This window comes from Populus trichocarpa, chromosome 15, assembly GCF_000002775.5.
Source record: "Populus trichocarpa isolate Nisqually-1 chromosome 15, P.trichocarpa_v4.1, whole genome shotgun sequence".
NCBI lineage: Eukaryota > Viridiplantae > Streptophyta > Magnoliopsida > Malpighiales > Salicaceae > Populus > Populus trichocarpa.
The window spans coordinates 10215865-10234232 of record NC_037299.2 but is presented as its reverse complement, the minus strand read 5'-3'; the positions used below and the strand labels follow the sequence as shown (position 1 = coordinate 10234232).

General features: G+C 33.8%; 1 protein-coding gene across 2 annotated transcripts; it reads right to left on the bottom strand.

The window, feature by feature from the left end:
• Positions 1-888: 888 nt before the first annotated feature.
• LOC7453766 (peroxisomal membrane protein PEX14) lies at positions 889-8150 on the bottom strand. Of its 2 annotated transcripts, none has more exons than XM_002321562.4 (12): positions 7890-8150; positions 6732-6967; positions 6555-6594; positions 6235-6431; positions 5843-6032; positions 5616-5705; positions 3909-3982; positions 3733-3775; positions 3574-3641; positions 2847-2885; positions 2692-2760; positions 889-1578 (listed from the first exon to the last, which is right to left on the bottom strand). In XM_002321562.4, exons 1-12 carry the CDS (start codon positions 7942-7944, stop codon positions 1093-1095), a joined length of 1587 nt encoding a protein of 528 aa, XP_002321598.3. In that variant the 5' UTR covers positions 7945-8150; the 3' UTR covers positions 889-1092. The 2 variants fall into 2 exon arrangements, with proteins under 2 accessions (XP_002321598.3, XP_006374518.2); XM_006374456.3 differs by having other exon boundaries at positions 6235-6428.
• Between the last annotated feature and the right edge of the window lie 10218 nt (positions 8151-18368).

The following is an 18368-nucleotide window of genomic DNA, read 5'->3' as shown; positions in this document are numbered from 1 at the left end:
CACCAACAAGAAAAAGATATGACAACACTTCAAAAAACATAGTGGAATGTTATTTTTTGATGTCGGGAGGCATTGTAAGTGCTACTCGATGGACATGAGTGTCTCCCACACGCTCTCAGGTGTGCCACACGAACATTTTTCTCTTGTTTGGCTAAATACAAAAGTGCCCCTAGACTGATTTTCTAATTACAAAACCTTTGTAAAAAACCAAAAATACCCTTCGACATTAGACTTAAATTTTTTGGTTTTAAAAGTATTTTAGTTGTTTTACTATGCATTTTAATTATTTTTTTTATTTGGCCAAATACAAATTTCTCCATAGCATAAATTGCAATAACAAAAAAACCATAGTAAAAACATAAAAATACCATTTGATATCATATTTAATTTTTTTACTTCTAATGATATTCTGGTTGTTTCACGACGTAATTAATATGAAAAAATATTTATTTTTCTTTTGTTATTTTTAAAATGATAAATGAGTCATGTAATACTCTTAGAAGTCACTGCAAAGTTTTTTAAGTGAAGAAACAAAATTACCGTTGTACTGTTCTAACAGTGCCAATAAATATAGAGCTAACAGTAATAGGTAAATTAGGTTTTGTTAATAATAAATAAATAAAAAAAGATAAGAAAATCAAAAGCCATGCATTTTTAACCAAGGCCAACGCTAGGAGAACAAGAAAAAAGGAAAACTAAAACGAATACATCAAGGAACAACGCAACGATTAGATCACGACGTGTTGGTACTTGATGATGATGATGATGATAGGAGGGTGATTTTAATAACTTGGTACGCCAAGCTTTGTTACTGAACAAACAAGCAAAACTCACGTATCCTCGGTGAGCTTAATGGGAGTGCAGTACAAAACACTATGCACACAACAATTATACAAAAACATTGTCCAGTATTCATAACTTTATTCCCATGAAAATGAACTCCAGATACAGTCTAAAAGAGTAAAGTTTGGCACATAATTACATGTGGAATCAAATTGATTGTCCCATGTTGATCAGAAGTATTCTCAGGCAGTTGTTTCAAACACAAAACTGTACCTTGGATCGGTTAGATCATGCAAATCAAACTCTGCTCTAGTTCTCATGGATTTGTTCTTGCTCCTCCTGTATCTCACTTGAGTTCAGCACTGACCCCCCACCATTAATCTCCACTGCACCTCCTGATTCTGATATTTTTGTTATCCTCTGTAGCTCATCAGCTGTGTCTATTGGATGAGACACAGATTGATCATCTTCTGACTGTTCTTTCTGAATTGATTGTTTTGGTCGTCTGATGGCTTCAGCTGCTTCAGGCATCACGACAGGGGGTGGCTGTGGAGGGACCCATGCACGCCTAACTGGTTGCTCGCTGGTTTGTGCACCAAAAGGTCCAGCTTTTATTTCATCTCCATTTTCTATCTCTGTGATTCTGGCATTTTTCTGCTGCCACCAGGGTTCAGTGCTCTCGCCATCTAACTGATCGACACCACTGTCTTGTACATTGGAATTCAAACCTTCTCTGCCCGCTTGAGACTCAAGCACTTGGCTTGAGTTGTTTTGAGCTCGACCAACCTCCCAGGGCTACTCACAAGGGTAAAGAAGCAGTTAGCTTTAATGTGAATACAAAACCTCTAAAGAAGATTCTTGTTATTCAATGTATTTTGCAAGAGTCTAAAAATATGTAGATGTATTTTTCCAAGTTATATATCTCAAGCTGGACGAATGGATTCTGTTTTTAAGAGTGAAATAAAAAATCTGTGTCAACTTAGAGCTACTTCTGATTCATCCACTAGAATAAGACATGATGCATTCAGCGATACCGAGTGATGGGTAAAGTAGATGCCACATCAATTTGTAAGGCCTTTTCTTTTTTGCTAATTTTAGCACTACTCTTGTCAAATATGAATAACATTCTGGAATAATTTAATAACATATCATGCCCCACTTATAGCAATCCAGGAGTTTTAAATCAGAAGAGTGTAGGGGGGATTGAAACTCTCTGAAGACTGGTAGCAGTTTCAGATTTTCATTCCTAACATGACCATCTGAATCCAAAAAACATAATCCACATAATGCATATGATTCTATTGGAAAAGAAGGAATGTAATGGTGAACCAAGAAACACCTTGTCAAATATTCACAACATTCAGGAGTTCCTTTTTTTCAATAAGTTAATTACTACGATGCAAGTACTTAGAATTAGAAGAATGAAAGTAATAATGCTCGCATCTAGACAGGTAGATGCTCTGCATTTACATGGCCAACTACATAGAAAAAACCCTATTAGCCTATGGATCCATTGAAAATGAAGGAAAGTGATGTAGAATGAGAAAACATCCCCCGGGAATTAATATTTGGCTAAATAGGAAGTTTGGTTCTGTATATGATAATACAAAACTTTTTTATTAAATTTCGTTATTTTCTACTTAGTAGCTAAAATGGTTTTACAAGGAAACTAGTTATATTTCTTGTTTGGTAAATTTTCCTAGTTTAGTTTTCCTAATCCTATTAGGTTTAGATTTTCCTAACTTTGGTGCCTAAACCATTCACTCTATTAGAACATTAGAAAGGGCAGCATGAATTTGATTGATCAATAATTTGAGTTTTCAGAAAATTGGTTCGCTGCTTGTGCTTGTTTCATTCATTAATTGATTCTGCATTAGAATGTTAATGCAAAACTTCTAAAAAGCACACCTTCGTTCTAGATGCTATGCGAGGATTTGAAATTTGCTGGTAAGGGTTGGGTGGTTGATCATTGATATCCTGCATATAAATCCAGGATGACAAGATTAGCATGTCACTCACAGCAAAGGAAGCTAATTTCAGTGTAAAAAATAGGTTTGACTTACTCTGATATTGGCAGGTTTCTCCCCTCTCTGGTCCATGATCTGCAACATAATTACCAAAATAGTTAGCGGAATTCTACCATTTGCTACTGAATCCATCAGCATTGCCAAATTGAATCTGAAATAGTTATTTCTTACGCATCCATATTTATCATACAAGAAGAAAATCACACAATATGAATAGTGGTAAAATTCAGACATCTCAGATTCCAGTTAGAATATGAAACATTAAACTCGTACAGCTAAGAAATCTCTAGAAAGATGATTTCTCTGTTCAATGTTTAAGGTTTTAGCCAATTTTCTTTAAAGTAGCAATGCTGACTTGGGCTTAAGTTGCTACAGAAGGGTACAAAGTTATGAAATGTTTCAATAATTCCCATCTTCAATAAACTTGAAACTGTTTAATTGTTTGACCAAGTTAGTTAAATATCAAAACTTTGAAACCATTCAAAAATGTCCAAGTAGGGTTCCAAAAAGTAAAGACCTTACATCAATCCTGAAAAAAACAGAAGGAAAATTGATGCCTTTGCATCCCTGTTTTTAATTAATGAAATATGATCCTATTCACCAAAATATTAAAAAAAAAAAAGTTGCATCCCCGTTTCTCTGCAAAAACACCAGCATCATGCAAACTATTGACCACCGGTCCACTACAATCTACAGGAGGATTAATTCCTATGGATGCCAGCCTCCAATACACTTTGAACAAATTTGTTACACTAGTTCATACCTCCATAAATGACTTTGGGTGTGCTGCAACAGAGGCTTGAGCAGACATGGGCTGTGATGAAGATCTCCCTGTCCATAAAACTCTGATTACATGACATGGAAATCAAAACCAAAGAAAAAAAGAAAACAAGAACCAAAACTGAAATCGCTGGAAAATAACCTGAACGCAAATCAAACTCTGCCTTGCCATTGGTAAATGTTTGCTGATAAAAAGAAAGAAACATTAAGAACCTCAAATTGCCGAGCTCAAAACTTATCTCACAGAATTTATAATGCAAACTTTCATTCCAAATCATGAAGCTTTCAGTGTGCAGTGCACACCTAAGTTATGCTCACCTTTGGATTTGCCACTGAGGCTCTATAATCTTCTTGATCAGCAAGAGAGTTTCTCACACGGTAATCTGTTTGTCCTGATGAGACAAAAAAAAAAAAAAACACTATAGATGAACAGATCTTCTAATAGTGTTAAGACATGTTTTCCACAAATTTCAAAACATTACAAGATAAAAGATAGGAAATGAAAAGGAAGGCCACAAGCTACAATTATTTTTCTCAAGGCCTTCTCACCAGCGTCACATGTAATAGGGCACCCAGACTCCCCAACCAACACTGAAGCATAAAGACTTTACATAATTTCAATCACAATCAATGCAATAATTTCACTTAACAAAGCACCACCTTAGGCATCTGGGATATAACCAAGCAGTTTACTCAGGCAATAAGCCAGATAACTTTTTAATGCATATAATAACAAGTTCCAAGACATGTAAAGAGCAACAAAATTGAGCAATATCAACAACCAACTGCCACATGCACAAGAGCTATGACTACTGCGGCCATTTATTTCATTCATAACTGGCTGACAACCAAGAAAAATAAAAAATAATGCAGTTCATATAAACATTTTTTATTTTTCATACAATTTTTAACTTAATAAAATGTCATATAAGCATAGCAAAATCTAGTCAAAGCATACTTTATTAAACACTAACAAAACTATGCAAGAAACAATCCTCTTGTTCTCTCTAGGTTTAACTTTAGCTTTCCTGGATAAGCAACAAGAGACCACAGGCCCCATTATTTAGGAGTCATGACTTTCACATGACATTTTATGCCAAATTAGAGATGCATGTATTCAAAACTACAAACAGTTACAAGGTGACATACCTACAAATGCAGATTACAATCCTGTGTTTCCAATCTACCAAGCATGCAGGTTTTCACTATATATGTGTAATTTAATTAATTACGAGTCACATGATTAGCATGTGACCTTTTAAATATTTCCTTTAAGTTATTTCACTTGGTGATCAAGACTAATGAATCCTTTTCCTACAAGTATCTAGGGCTTAACTAGTATTAATAGACTAGGAAAGGACAAACCCAAATTCATACTATAGTTGCTGCAGTACACTACACCACTGTGCTACAATAACTTATCAAATTTAAACTATTGTTTAGGATTTGCTCCAGCATCAATATGGGTAACATGCACCATAGAAATTGAAAATGATCAGCCAAGAAGACATTACTGAACTAGTTGAAAAAGAACCAACTTTACAAACAGTTTTCAGAATTCTGGAACGAATCATTTACAACTAGTTCAGCCTTAAAAGTCATTGAACAAGAATGTCAAAATAGCACCTCAATCTTCCATGAATGTCTTAAAGTTTCTGCGATCATCAACATCAAGCATTCTGCACTCCAAAATCCATTTCCACCAAACGAAAAGATACCTTTGTTTTATTTTTTTCTCACAACCTATAATGTTGGCAAAGAGATCTACAAGGGAGTCTCACACTCTATTGCATTTAACATATATTGATGCCTTAATACCTAGATGCATGTAAAAATGGCAATTATGTGCCTAGCAGCTCTGAAAGCACCAGTGACAGAAAGTTCTTCCACAAATACACCATTGACAAATCGAAATTCTTAATGGGAACTGCTACAGACAAGGACAAAAGCGAGCATCTCAACAACCATGCATAGGCAGCACATAGAAAGAAATATGGTTCTGATGTCAAAGCAACATCTTCTTACCTTCCAATCTATGTATAGCAGTACTCATTGACTTCATTTCCTGTACTTGCACATCTAACATATTCATAAATTCCTTGAAGCATATCTTCTCTGAAAGAGTAAATCAAGATGGTTACAAAATAATAATAATAATAATAATAATAATAATAATAATAATAATAATCAGAAAGCATTTAAAGAAACCAGTGCTGGAAATGAAAAAAATAATAATTCTATCACTATCCCACCTTCATTTTTCGAATTCAACATTTCCTGGCTCGCTCGTGCAACATCAGCCGCTGCAGCTGCTGCTGCTTTGGCAGCTGCCGCTGCTTCTTCTGCCAAACTTAGCTTTGTATTAGTTTTCATCACGCTGTCATCTTCTTCTTCCAACACAACCTTGCGTATCCAAGACTTCAGCCTGGGAATAATAGTTTTCTGAACAAGAAATAAGTTATCTATTTGTGTCATGAAAGTTAACATGTAGAACCTTAAGAACCCGGTGCATAAATTTACACAACGATGGGTGCAAGAAACTTACAGATGCAACCTACACCATCTTTGGAAATAGAAAACAAACATTAAGCATCAACAAGTTGACTAGCATGACAGTGTGGTTGTGGAGAGTATTTTTTGATACCTTAACTAACACAGCTGTTCCAGCACCTGAAACTGCCAGCAGTCCTACAGCAGCAACAGCATGATGCCAGTTAAATTGATGTTGAGTCAAAGTCCTCATTGTAGAAATGACACCAGTAGGAGCAGCTGCTACAGGTTGCAGGGTTTGTGCTGGGGCTGGTGGCTGAACATTTGGTGTTGATATCACCTGACCCTCTACTTTTGTCATAATACAACACGAAATATAATCAGTGATGCAAGGATATACAAATCTTAGAAATCCCAAGAACTGCTTATCACAAAAGATAATAATCATCCCACTTTCATGCTAAGATCTTGTACCTTGACTAGAACTGGTTGCCTGTGTGCTTGGGGTTGGGTCCTGCAATTCGCAGAAAATGTAAGAGGGGAAGAATGAACAGATACGAATACATTGAGAATCCATAAACTTAAGAAAAAAATGATTAAACAGAGTGGCATGTAAGAAAAAAGGTGAGCCAACAAAAATAACTTATTTACCGGCACACGCCGAAAAGCTTCATCTATCTCTTCCTTAGTGAGGCCCTTCTTCTCAAGAAACGATCTTCTATACATAACAGGAGAGCCCCTAACTTTTGGGTGCGAAAGAAACTTCACAGCATTCTGCACTTGTTCCTCTCGCATAGGTTCTGAGTTCACAAAGACAGATGGAGGACTTTGCTTGATAGCCTCAGCCCCAGCACCCTGCTGAACCCCAGTTGATGGCTGTACATTCTCTGTAGCTCAAAGCATAAAAAAAGAAACCATTACCATATGCTTAATATAATCCTAAATTTGAAGTGATTTTGACACTGTAAACAAATAACCCATTGGTCGTCTCCCAAATCATTTAAGTTGCTCATAACCATTTACACCAATCATCTTTGATTAGTAATCCATAAACAAAAGACACTGCAATCAATTGCAATGGTAGTTAAGACATGAATTAATTAATTGAGCTGCAAATCACATAATAATTATAATAATAACCTATAAGCTCAAAAAATAACAGTAACCGTAACAGCCTGTTTGGAATTAAATCACAAGTGAAATTGAATTCAATTCAAAAGCAAATTTGAATTCAACCTATTACAATTCTTATGTTTGAAATACCCTGGAGATGAATTGAATTAGCAATCTTGACTATTTTGCTCTTAATTTAGAAATAATTAATTTAATTTAGAGCAAAATAATTTAAAAATATAAAATCTTAAACAGAGCTCCATTATGATGTTCCCCTTCAATTCTAGCCCAATGCTCCCCATCCTGACTTATTGCCAAACCAGGCAGACACTTGAAGATCTTTCCTTTCTCACCATTCCCATTATCAAGGCAAAACCTTTCTAAATTGAACTCCGGAGAATCATCATCCGTATAATCCACCTTCTCAGAACTAAAACCCATTGAAAACATGCATCCTCTACTTTATTGTAACTGAAAAGCCCATTGATCGTCAGAATACAAGTATCAACGTCCTGTGCACAACCTCTCTTATCCATCTCATGCCAAGTCTCAAATACCCCATTAAGATCACCCATTTCAAAAAAACATTGAAATCAGCATATTACAAGTCTGGACACTAGGAAAGCAACCCGCTTCAATCATTCCTTCATAAAGCCTAAGGAAAAACGAGATGAAAATAAAAGATGGAAGTGGGACCTGGGTTTTGATGGGCAGGATTTGCAGGAGAAGGTTCCGATGATTGAGTCGCCATTCTCAAACCTCCTCCGTTGACTGAATTTTGAAACCAAAAGGAAAATTAAATAAAGAGAAGGTGGGAGAAAGGAAGAATCAAGACTGGTGAAGGATAGCGAATATAAAAGATATGACGTTAATGGTGTCTATCTGTCAGTCACATTTAGTTTTTGCTCATTTCGAAGTTCTGCTCCCATCACTTGCTATGTTTTTTCTTTTTGGTTGGTGGGAGTTTTTTTCTTAAACCCAAAAAAAGGAAGAGTTAATTATATATTAGTCCTTAGAGTTTATCAACACTAACTAACTAGTCCTTAGAGCATCTACCTGCACGCTCTCTATTAGGGCTCCTCAGGCTCTCAGCTATAAAAGCTACCCGCCATCACTCTCATCAGTAGCGTTGTTGCTCTTTAAATAACTCCCTTTTAGTCCTTGGAGTTTATCAACACTAACTAACAAAAAATTGATTGTTATTCCAATAATAAGTAGTGCAAATTGTGGGTTCGATTTTAAATCAATTTTTAACATAAAAAACAATGATTGCGTTATAGATATGTTTAATGTATTGTAATGTTTTTTAATTGAGAAGAAAAAAATATTATTTATGCTTTATAAAATAAATAAAAATAAATTTTTGAGCTAATAAATTGAAAAAAAAATTAAAAATTAATTACAAAAACGGGTGAGATCAAACTACTGTGTAAATGTCTTGTTTTATTGTGAATTTAAATAATAAAATTATAGATTCACCCTTTATAAAAAATTCAAATAAACTATCATTAAGAGGTAAAATGATCTTTTCAGATAATCCATTTGTCATTTTATATTTGTTAAGAGAGAACTTAGTTTTTTTCTAGTTTTTACACAGTAAAATTACTTGAATACCCTTAAAAGCAAAAAAGACTTGACTATGGTCTAGGAGCATTTTTTGTTTTTTACTTTTTAAAGTATAATATAATGATCGAATTGCCTTTATAATCAAAATTCTCAGAGCATGGTTTTCAGGGATTTTTGTGTAATTTCATATATAGGCAATGTGGTAATTTGATAGATAAAAAAAAGTTATTGAAGTGTGTGTTGCACGTGTCAATCACTCCTTCATCTTCAGGCAATAGGTGTTGCTGACTGCGACGGTGAAAAACTTCCTTCCATCATCTTATTGGATTTCCCGTGGTGTCCTCTTCCTCAAGAGCCAAAGCGTGTTGATTGTTTCTCGATGGATTGTCGTCGAAAATGTTTTTTCTCCTTTTCTCTCTTCTCCCTCGAAATTCATTATAACCATCTAAAATTTCATGGTAGTCCTTTTAGTTATGTGTGTTTGAATGTCGGTCCTTATATTTTTTATTTGTAATTTTTATCATTGATCTTTTTGTAATTTTTTGATTTATTTTCAATTTCATCTTTCAATCTAAATTTATCATGTTTTGTTTTTTAATTTTTGTCATTGTTCTTTTATTTCTTAATGTTTTTTTCTCTTGCCAATTTTTTAAACTTTCAATTGTTTTCAATTACATCCTTTGATAAAAAAAAATTAAATTTGTTATTTTTTAATTTAATCCTCATTCTTTTGGTGGTTCCTTCTTTTAATTAATTTGTGAAATTAATTTTTCTTTTCAATTTAACCGTTCAATCCAAAATTATCCTTCCTCTCATTTGTTTTTTTTTTTTTTAAATTTGATCTTCATTCTTTTAATTTTCATTTCTTCTTTTAACCAATTTTTTTATAATTAATTTTTTTTTCAATTTCATCATTTGACATTTGATTTATTAAAAATTGAGCTTCTTGGTTTTTTAAATTTAGTGCTTTTGATCAAATGGTCCGGGTCACAAGTTTTATAAGTTAACACGAGTTGACATTGTTTTTTCGACTTATTTCCTTTTTCGATCTCATTACTTGACATTGATTTTTTTAAAAAAATAAGTTTTGTAGTTTTCTTTGTTTTCTTATCCTGATGTCATGACCTAGCTCGAGGGTTTGGTGAGTTAGTAGGCTCACATCTTTTTTTGGCTTTTAATTAATTTTTCTTCTTTTAAATCCTTTTGTGTAGTTGATTTTTTTAATTTCATCATTCAATAATATTTAGTTTATTAAGAATTAGGCTTTGTGGTTTATCCATATTTGGTGCTTCTGGTCAAATGACCTAGGTCACGAGTTTTATAAGCTAACGATGGTTTTTTTTTTTAAATTAGGTTTCATGATTTTATTTATTTTTCTTTCTATCGGGTTTCCCGATCTCATAACCTGATCCATGAGTTTGGCGAGTTGACCTAAGTGAGTTCAAGCTTTTTTGGGTTATAATTGCTAATTTGTTTTTATCATTTTGTATGATTGATTTTTTTTCAATTTCATTCATCAATATTTGTTTAGTTGAATATTAGGCTTCGATTTTTTTCAAATTTGATGCTTTTGATCAAATGATTCGGGTCACGAGATTAATAGGTTAACACGAGTTGTATAATTTCATGCGTTGCACCGATTACCGATACAAGTTTAAGTAGGGCTTATAGCATAAGGATTCTTGTTACAAATTAGCTTTATCATATCCCATTGTTGTAGGGACAATAAAGATAAAATGAGCATACTACATATAATAACAAGGAAAATGTATAGATATACATTCACATATGCATAGGTTGTTATCTACTAGAGCTGTTATAAAGCATCATTAATTTTTTGTTTAACAATATGGGATATTCCTGGTCAAAATATGAGCAAATTGTAAGATAAGATGGTGGACTTTGACCTTATTAAATAGGAATAATTGCAAGGTATAAGTTGTTTTTTCTTGTTTATGAAAGTTAGCATAGATGACTTGTTGCAAAGAAAGTACAAAAAAGGAGAAAATAAGCATGGTCAAGAAAGGAGAAACATATATAGTTTAGACATCAAAGTTCTTGCTGGTGTTCTATGTTTTTCCTTCTAGTTTACCAATTGGAAAAGTTAAGTTGTAACAACATCGACTTTCAAACCACATTTCATATGAATTATTAGTTATGAATAATTGAAAACCCTATAATTTTTTTTCCAAATTCTCATGATGCATGAATCATGATTACAACTACCTTTATTTTAATTGTTTAATATTCTACCGAGATTTCTAGCGGAGTCTCAAAAACAAAAATGAACAATCTCAAATATTTACATCAATAATCCTCTCATGGTCCAAACAATAATTTATGATCCGACCATCTTAGACCTTTATCATTACATCACTAATTAAGAATATAATTCAATTATTCCTTTTAACCCTTCATTTCACAATTCATATACAATTACCATATGAATTATTTTACGACAATGACAGAAACAAGAATATAAAAAACAAAATGAGTTAATTACTTTCATACTTAATTTAATAAATAAGAATAAGTATAATGTTAAATTACAAATCTAGAAAAAAAAAATTAATAGTTAAGTTACATACATCGTTTGTCTTAGTTTCATTTAAATAACAAGAATAGCCACAACATTATATTACAATAGGAAATTTAGCCTATTTGTATTACACTATCATTAATTAAACAAAATAAATACTATAAATAATTCATTGCTATAGACAAGTATGTGATGGACCTAAAGTAATAACATCTAGAGTTTGAGCACGAGCTGCTACTCCCTGTTATTATCCTATCTATGTAGCTTTTCTTGTACCATCAATGATGTAGTTATCATAAACATTATAACCAATATTCTTAAACCTTAAGAAGGAAAAATTCCTTGAAATCTCCCCCTCCCCACAATTTTCATATCTTTTTTATAACACTTAACCTCTGAATGTTTTGTTATTTATTTTTTTAATTCATCTTAATGTACATATATTATATCAATATCTAAATATCTTAACTTTTTATTAATGAATTTAAATATTTAAATGACTTAAATTTTCATCAATAGATTCTAAATAATTCCCTCCTATAACCAATTATCAAACTCATTGATTAACACAATTTCATACAAACATTAAAATAATTCAGAACACAACTCAAATACCCTTGTTATCTATGGTAACCGAACATGGCATTTAAAAAGGACATGGCTTTTCTTTTGAATTCTCTTCTTAATTTCATTTAACCCTTTATAACCTACTTTACTTAACACTATCATATTCAAATATCAAAGGTACTAAAGCCAACAAAACACATCCTTTTCTATTCATCCTAGGTTGAAATCATCCTTTTAGAAACCAAAGGTGCCCTTTTTAACCCCATACAATTTTCTTCGTATGAAATACCACAACATACTATATGACCATCAAATAGAATTTCCACATCAATTTGAATTAAGCAATCCAAACTCTTTTATTTCAACACTTGGCCAAAACTTCCATTAATGAGAGATATAAGCTTTCTTTATTTTTTTTAATTTTATATTATCCACTGAGTTGGAGTGGTAAACTATTAAGTTACAACAATAATTGAGTTGGAACAATATCTCAACGAGTTACACCAGTGAACTAGTGAGTTTGGAAACATTATATTCAAACAACTATAACTCTATGTACATCCAAATTTAGCTCAGTCCTAACTGTGCAATTATGGAACATCATATGATGCACAACATATTCAAAACTCAACTCAATCTAACAATTAAATTACTCAATATCAAAAAATAACCAAATTGACTTGGAAAATGACGAGTTATTGTTCAGGAAGAATAAGTTTATTTTGGGTGTTTCTTTATAATCTCTACTGATCAGAAGGAAGAATACACCTAGGTGAACCTCCCTATGAAATCTTAAGCAAATCCAAATGTGGATGGAGGAGAAACAAGTCGATGACCGTGACTGACCCAATGTGATTTCGCCATAAAAATTACGCTTATCTTATCTCTAAAAAAAGAAGCTGAAAATCACAATCCCTATAGTTAGATTATAAAGGGTGATGAGACGTAAAAAATATCCAAAACTTAGTCTGATTAGATGGTGAATGATGAAGATATGGCTTCCAGAACTCTGACCCTCTTTTCTTTTCTTTCTAGCTTCTCTCTCTGTATTTTGAGTTGTTGGAATAGTCAGCCAGTATATAAAGAGAAGGGGGTCATTTTTCTATTTACAAAAATGCCATTGTTTAGCCCATGTGTTATTTGTTTTTGTATTTTTATGCAACTATCAATGCTCTCGTAAGGTCTTATTGAACTTTGATTGACTTAAAATTTTAATCCAATATAAAAAAATAGGTATGGAGACTCCTCATAAAATTTTAGTTTAATTCAATAGTTAGATTGAGAGATATACTTAATATTATAAAATTGAATAGTCAGTAATTTTATACAAAAAATCTGAATTTTGCACACTATTTTATTTACTTAAATAATCATGATTCTTTTTTTTTTAAAATCTAATTCATTAGAGATCTCCATTCATAATCATCATAAAATTTTCCTCTTATTTTATCATCATTAAATTAAACATGATTTGCCAATGTCCATGATCATGATTTCCTTTTTTTTTCTTTTTTTTTTTTTTCGGGTCGGGTGTTTATATAAGTTCTTATGATTTTCAGTGTTTATAAATAAAGTTGAGTTCAATTGATGCAGGCCAAGTCTTGTCTCTTTTGCCAAAGGTTGAAAGAAGTAAAAGCCTTGCCTTTTATTGTCTTTCATATTTGATTCAGTGGGTGCTTGTTGACAGCATGATTCCAATTCTAACATAGCAAAGGAGATCGAAATCCCTTTTTAAACAAAAACAAAAATAAAAATAGTATATAATTTAAATGGACAACATCCATTGTGCCCACTAATCTTTAGCAAGAAACAGTCTGAACATTATATTTTTCCTTAAAGTTCAAAAGAATTTGGCTCTCAACCAACACAGAGAAATCGTTAATATGCATAACTCATAAGATGATACGCCCAAATTATATTACCACTCCAAATGGCAAAGGGCTATGAAGATTACAAGATGAGGCACCGTATTTGTGGGTTATGACTTTATGTTGCAACTTGTTACATGACCAATGTAATTTATTTCCAAATAATCTTTGTTCCTAACACCATCCCATTTTTGGAAATTATCTGCACTCTATATTTTTCAAGACCCCACTCAAATAAAATATAGCATGCTCTTGACCCTCTTCACTATCTTGGACTAATAAGCTTCCAATTGAATTTTCTGCTGCCGCAATGTATAACTTCATTGGTTTCTCATGTTTTGGAGGAACCAACACTAATGAATTAGTTCACTACCAAAAATTCAACGAATACCAACGAAATTATCAATTGAATTTTTCTATCGGTAATTTACGGTAATATTTACCTATCAATTTAAATCTGTCTCTAACACCATCGGTATATACCAAAAAAATTATTCTGTTGGTATATATCGACAAAATTCTAGACGGAATATAAAGAACTTCTAAAAACAAAGCAATGCGATGACATGGAAGTTTTTATGGGCGATTTTACCGATGAAATTACAGAGGGATTCAAATCGGGATCTCCGTACAGTGACATGTCCACTTCATCGGTAGAATTGCCGTCGGAATCACAGAAGGAAATATTTCATCGGTGATTCTATCGGTAAACGTTAATATATCACCACGCTGCCAACCCGACCCTTCCCTATTTCTCCTTTTTCCCCATCCCTGCATCTAAACAAACTCCCCCCCCCCCCCAAAAAAAAAAAAAAAAACTGCAAAGAACCACCCCTCAAAACATCCCTCACTTCTCAACACAAATCATCCTTCTTTATTTTTTGTAGTCACAGCATCCGTGTCCTGATTTATTGTGAATTTTGTTGTTTTTTTAAGTAAATCTATCTTTTTTTAATTTTAACATTAAAATGTCAATTTTATTATTATTGAATTTTTTTTTAGTATATGCATTTTGTTAGGGTAGTACATGTTTTATTATTTTTTCTCAAACAAACTTGTAGTATGAATGTATAATTTTGTACTTGTTATGCATTTTGTAAAATTATATTTGTTTGTAAATTGTTGAAACTTATGTTGAATTATCAAATTAGATGTGTTGTGATGAAATAAATAATATTTTGTTTAACGGGTCCGTTTTATTTTTTATCAATGTTATTGCCGAGTTGTAATTTCTGTAAATTTACGTGTATAAATTTATATGGACGTTGATAATTGATAATTAATATTTAAGAGGAGTTTTAAAGTAAGTTAGATAATCTTGAGCTAAACCAATATTTTTGCAAATTTATTTACTTAACGTAGTTAATTAATACATGTTGTCATCATTATTTTATAGAGGTTCGATAGAAGTCATGGATGTATCGAAATTCAAAAATTTTAGTGGAGGCGGTATTAGGTATCCATGCATGAAATGTAAAAATAAAACGTTTCTGCATCCAGAAGTTGTAACGATACATCTTCTACACAAATGGTTCATGGAGGATTACCTATGTTGGTATGCACACAGAGAACTATTTGTTCGTAACGAAAGTATGGTAGAAAGGATGGTTGGGTCAACTTTCAGTGCTAGCAACGTGCATGGAGTTGTAAATGACAACAATAATCTTTACATGAATATGGTTATGGATGCAATGAGAATGAATCAAGGTAATGTCAGTCAATGTCCAATCGTAGAAGAAGAACCTAATGCAGATGCAACCAGATTTTTTGATATGTTGAAAGATTCTGATGAACCATTATGGGATGACTGCACAAATTACAGTAAATTATCAACCATTGCACAGGTGTTCACCATCAACTCGGATTATGGGGTGAGTGAAGCCGGTTATGATAGAATTATCAAATGAGCGAGAAACATTTTACCTGAAAGGAACAGACTGAAAGAGAACTTCTATGCTGCTAAGTCCATGATGAAACCCCTCGGTTTAGGATACCAGAAAATTGACATGTGCCCTAACTTTTGCATGCTGTACTACCTTGAAAATGCTGAGCTGATCGAGTGCATGACATGTGGGCATTCCCGTTACAAACCCAGAACTAGCATGAGAAAGACTCTCGTGGCATATAAAAAACTTAGATACTTCCCAATCACACCTAGACTGTAAAGGTTATTCATGTAACCAAAGACTGTTGAGCACATGACATGACACCAATCACATGATGCGGTTGATGGAGTGATGATGCATCCTTCTAACGGCGAAGCATGAAAACACTTTAACAGTGTGCATCATCACTTTTCAGCTGAATCAAGAAACGTGCATCTTGGGTTGTGTACATACGGATTCAACCCATTCGAGTTATTTGCTGCTCCTTATTCTTGTTGGTCGGTTATACTTGTCGCACACGACATCGCGGCGGCCCTAAAAAATTTAATTATAAGGAAAGAACAGATTTCTGGCATCTGGTTCTTTTAGGAGAAAATATCTTCTTTGAGGAGTCGCCACCTAGTATTATGGTCACTAGGAACCCTAACTGGTCAACAGAGATTCTATGGTACGAGACTGGTTACGTAAAAAGAAAGATATTATCACCCTTTAAACGTTCTGCCTGAGGCAGACTGCATTGCTGGTTTTGTCTTAAATTGCTAAATGTTTATTAGTTTATGTTATGATGATTTGCTTATAATATTCATGACTCTGACATCAATGAATATTCGACTACGGATACTTTCAACTCTGGCGTTGGTAAGTATTACGTGACCCAAAACAAAAATGAATAGTGTTGCTAACTCTAGTTCTTTAAATAAACCAATAAAAATAAATTTAAATATATGCATGCATATTTTTTATTTATTTTTATATTTTTATATTTTATATTTTTTTATTTATTTTTTTGGGGCTGGGCCCAGCTCAGCCCACATGGGCTGGGCTAGACCCAGCCAGCCCGGCCCGGCCACTGGCCCAAGCCAGTGACCCGGCTGGGCCAAGGACACACGCTCAGCACGGTGGGCGCAATTAAAATTGCAAGTGCAAAGTGCCTGTGTAATTAAAGATGGAAAGAGAAGGAAAGATGCAAACTTACCTGGTGCAGCTGCGGGGTGAAGACGAAGACGATGGCGACGACCGGTTAGGTCTGGCCGGCAGACACTACTTCCTCTCCTCTGCTCCTTCTTCTACGTTCTTTTGTTTTTGCTTTCTTTCTGTGTTGGATCCCTCTGCTCTGTCTCTATTCTGTGTTATGCTTGAATTCTGGGACTAAACCAAAGCTGGGTTTAGTCCTCTGTTTTCTTCCTTTGGTGTTCGTTTTCTTCCCCCTGTGTCTGCTTCGTTTCCTCTGCTGTGTCTCTGTATTATGCCCTCGTCCTTTTCTCTAGTTTTTTCTTCGTCTGGTGCGTTTGGTGTGTTGAGCCTGTGCTCTGGGGAAAGGGGAAATTGGAATCCCCTAAGCTGGAGTTCTGAAGGAAGGCCAGCAATCTCTCTGGCCTGTTTTAGCCTTTTTTCTTTTTCTAATCCTCCCTTGGTTTTTCACCAGTTTTTCCTCTGGTTCCCCCCCTTTCAGTCCCCTCGGTTCTGCCCTTTTCTCCCAGTTTTCCCCAGGTTTTTTTTCAGTCTCTCCGCCTGGCTTTTTCGTGTCCCCCCCCCCCCCCCCCCCCCCGCCGTGCCCTTTTTTCTTTGCTGTGCTCCTCTTTATAAGCAACCGAGCACCCTTACACCTCCTAACATCATTAATGGCACATCGTGGGCAAAAAACGTTGCCACGTTCTCTGCCGTTTCTGTTGAATCGGGATGGAGGAGATGAACAGTGGAGTGTTTAATGGCCATTTGCATTTTGGTCCTTGAAGTTCTGAAATCGTGCAATCAAACCCCTGGATAAAATTGTAATTGGACCCCTTACCTTAATATTTCTTCAATTAAGCCCCTGAATGAGTTAATTCCAAGCTCAATTAAGTCTTAAACTTGCCAATTCTCCAATTAAACTCTTGATTGGATTAATTAAATTAATTCCAAGTTTAATTAAATCTCAAAACTTATCAATTCTCCAATTAAACCCTTGATTGGATTAATTAAATTAATTTAACTTAATTATGTCTCAAAACTTCCAATCATGACACCCTTAACCCAAATTTTAATTCATTCTTCATTTATTTTATTTTTACTTGTTTTTCATCATTTTTTTTCAGTAAATAAAATAATTAAAATAAAAAGGTCAAAATTTGGTTATGACAATACTCACGGTTTACAACTTGCCATCGGAGATGTGTATGAGGCCGGAGTTCATGTTTTTATCTACGATGATACCCGGTTTGAATAGTCCGGACCGAAACATAGATGTTTGTCTTCGACTGTTGATTGATGAGTTGCCGCAGTTGTGGTCCTCCAGGGCTTTGACTTATGATATATTGAGAAAACAAAATTTTCTTATGAGGGTAGCTTTGATGTGGACTATCAATGATTTTCCAGCTTATAGAATAATTTCTGGTTGGAGTACGTATGGAAAACTAGCATGTTCATACTGCATGGAAAACAACAAGGCATTCACGCTAATAAACAGAGGTAAAACTTCTTTTTTTGACTACCACCGACGTTTCTTGCCAACGAATCACAGGTTCAGAAAGAATAAAAAAGTTTTCTTTGT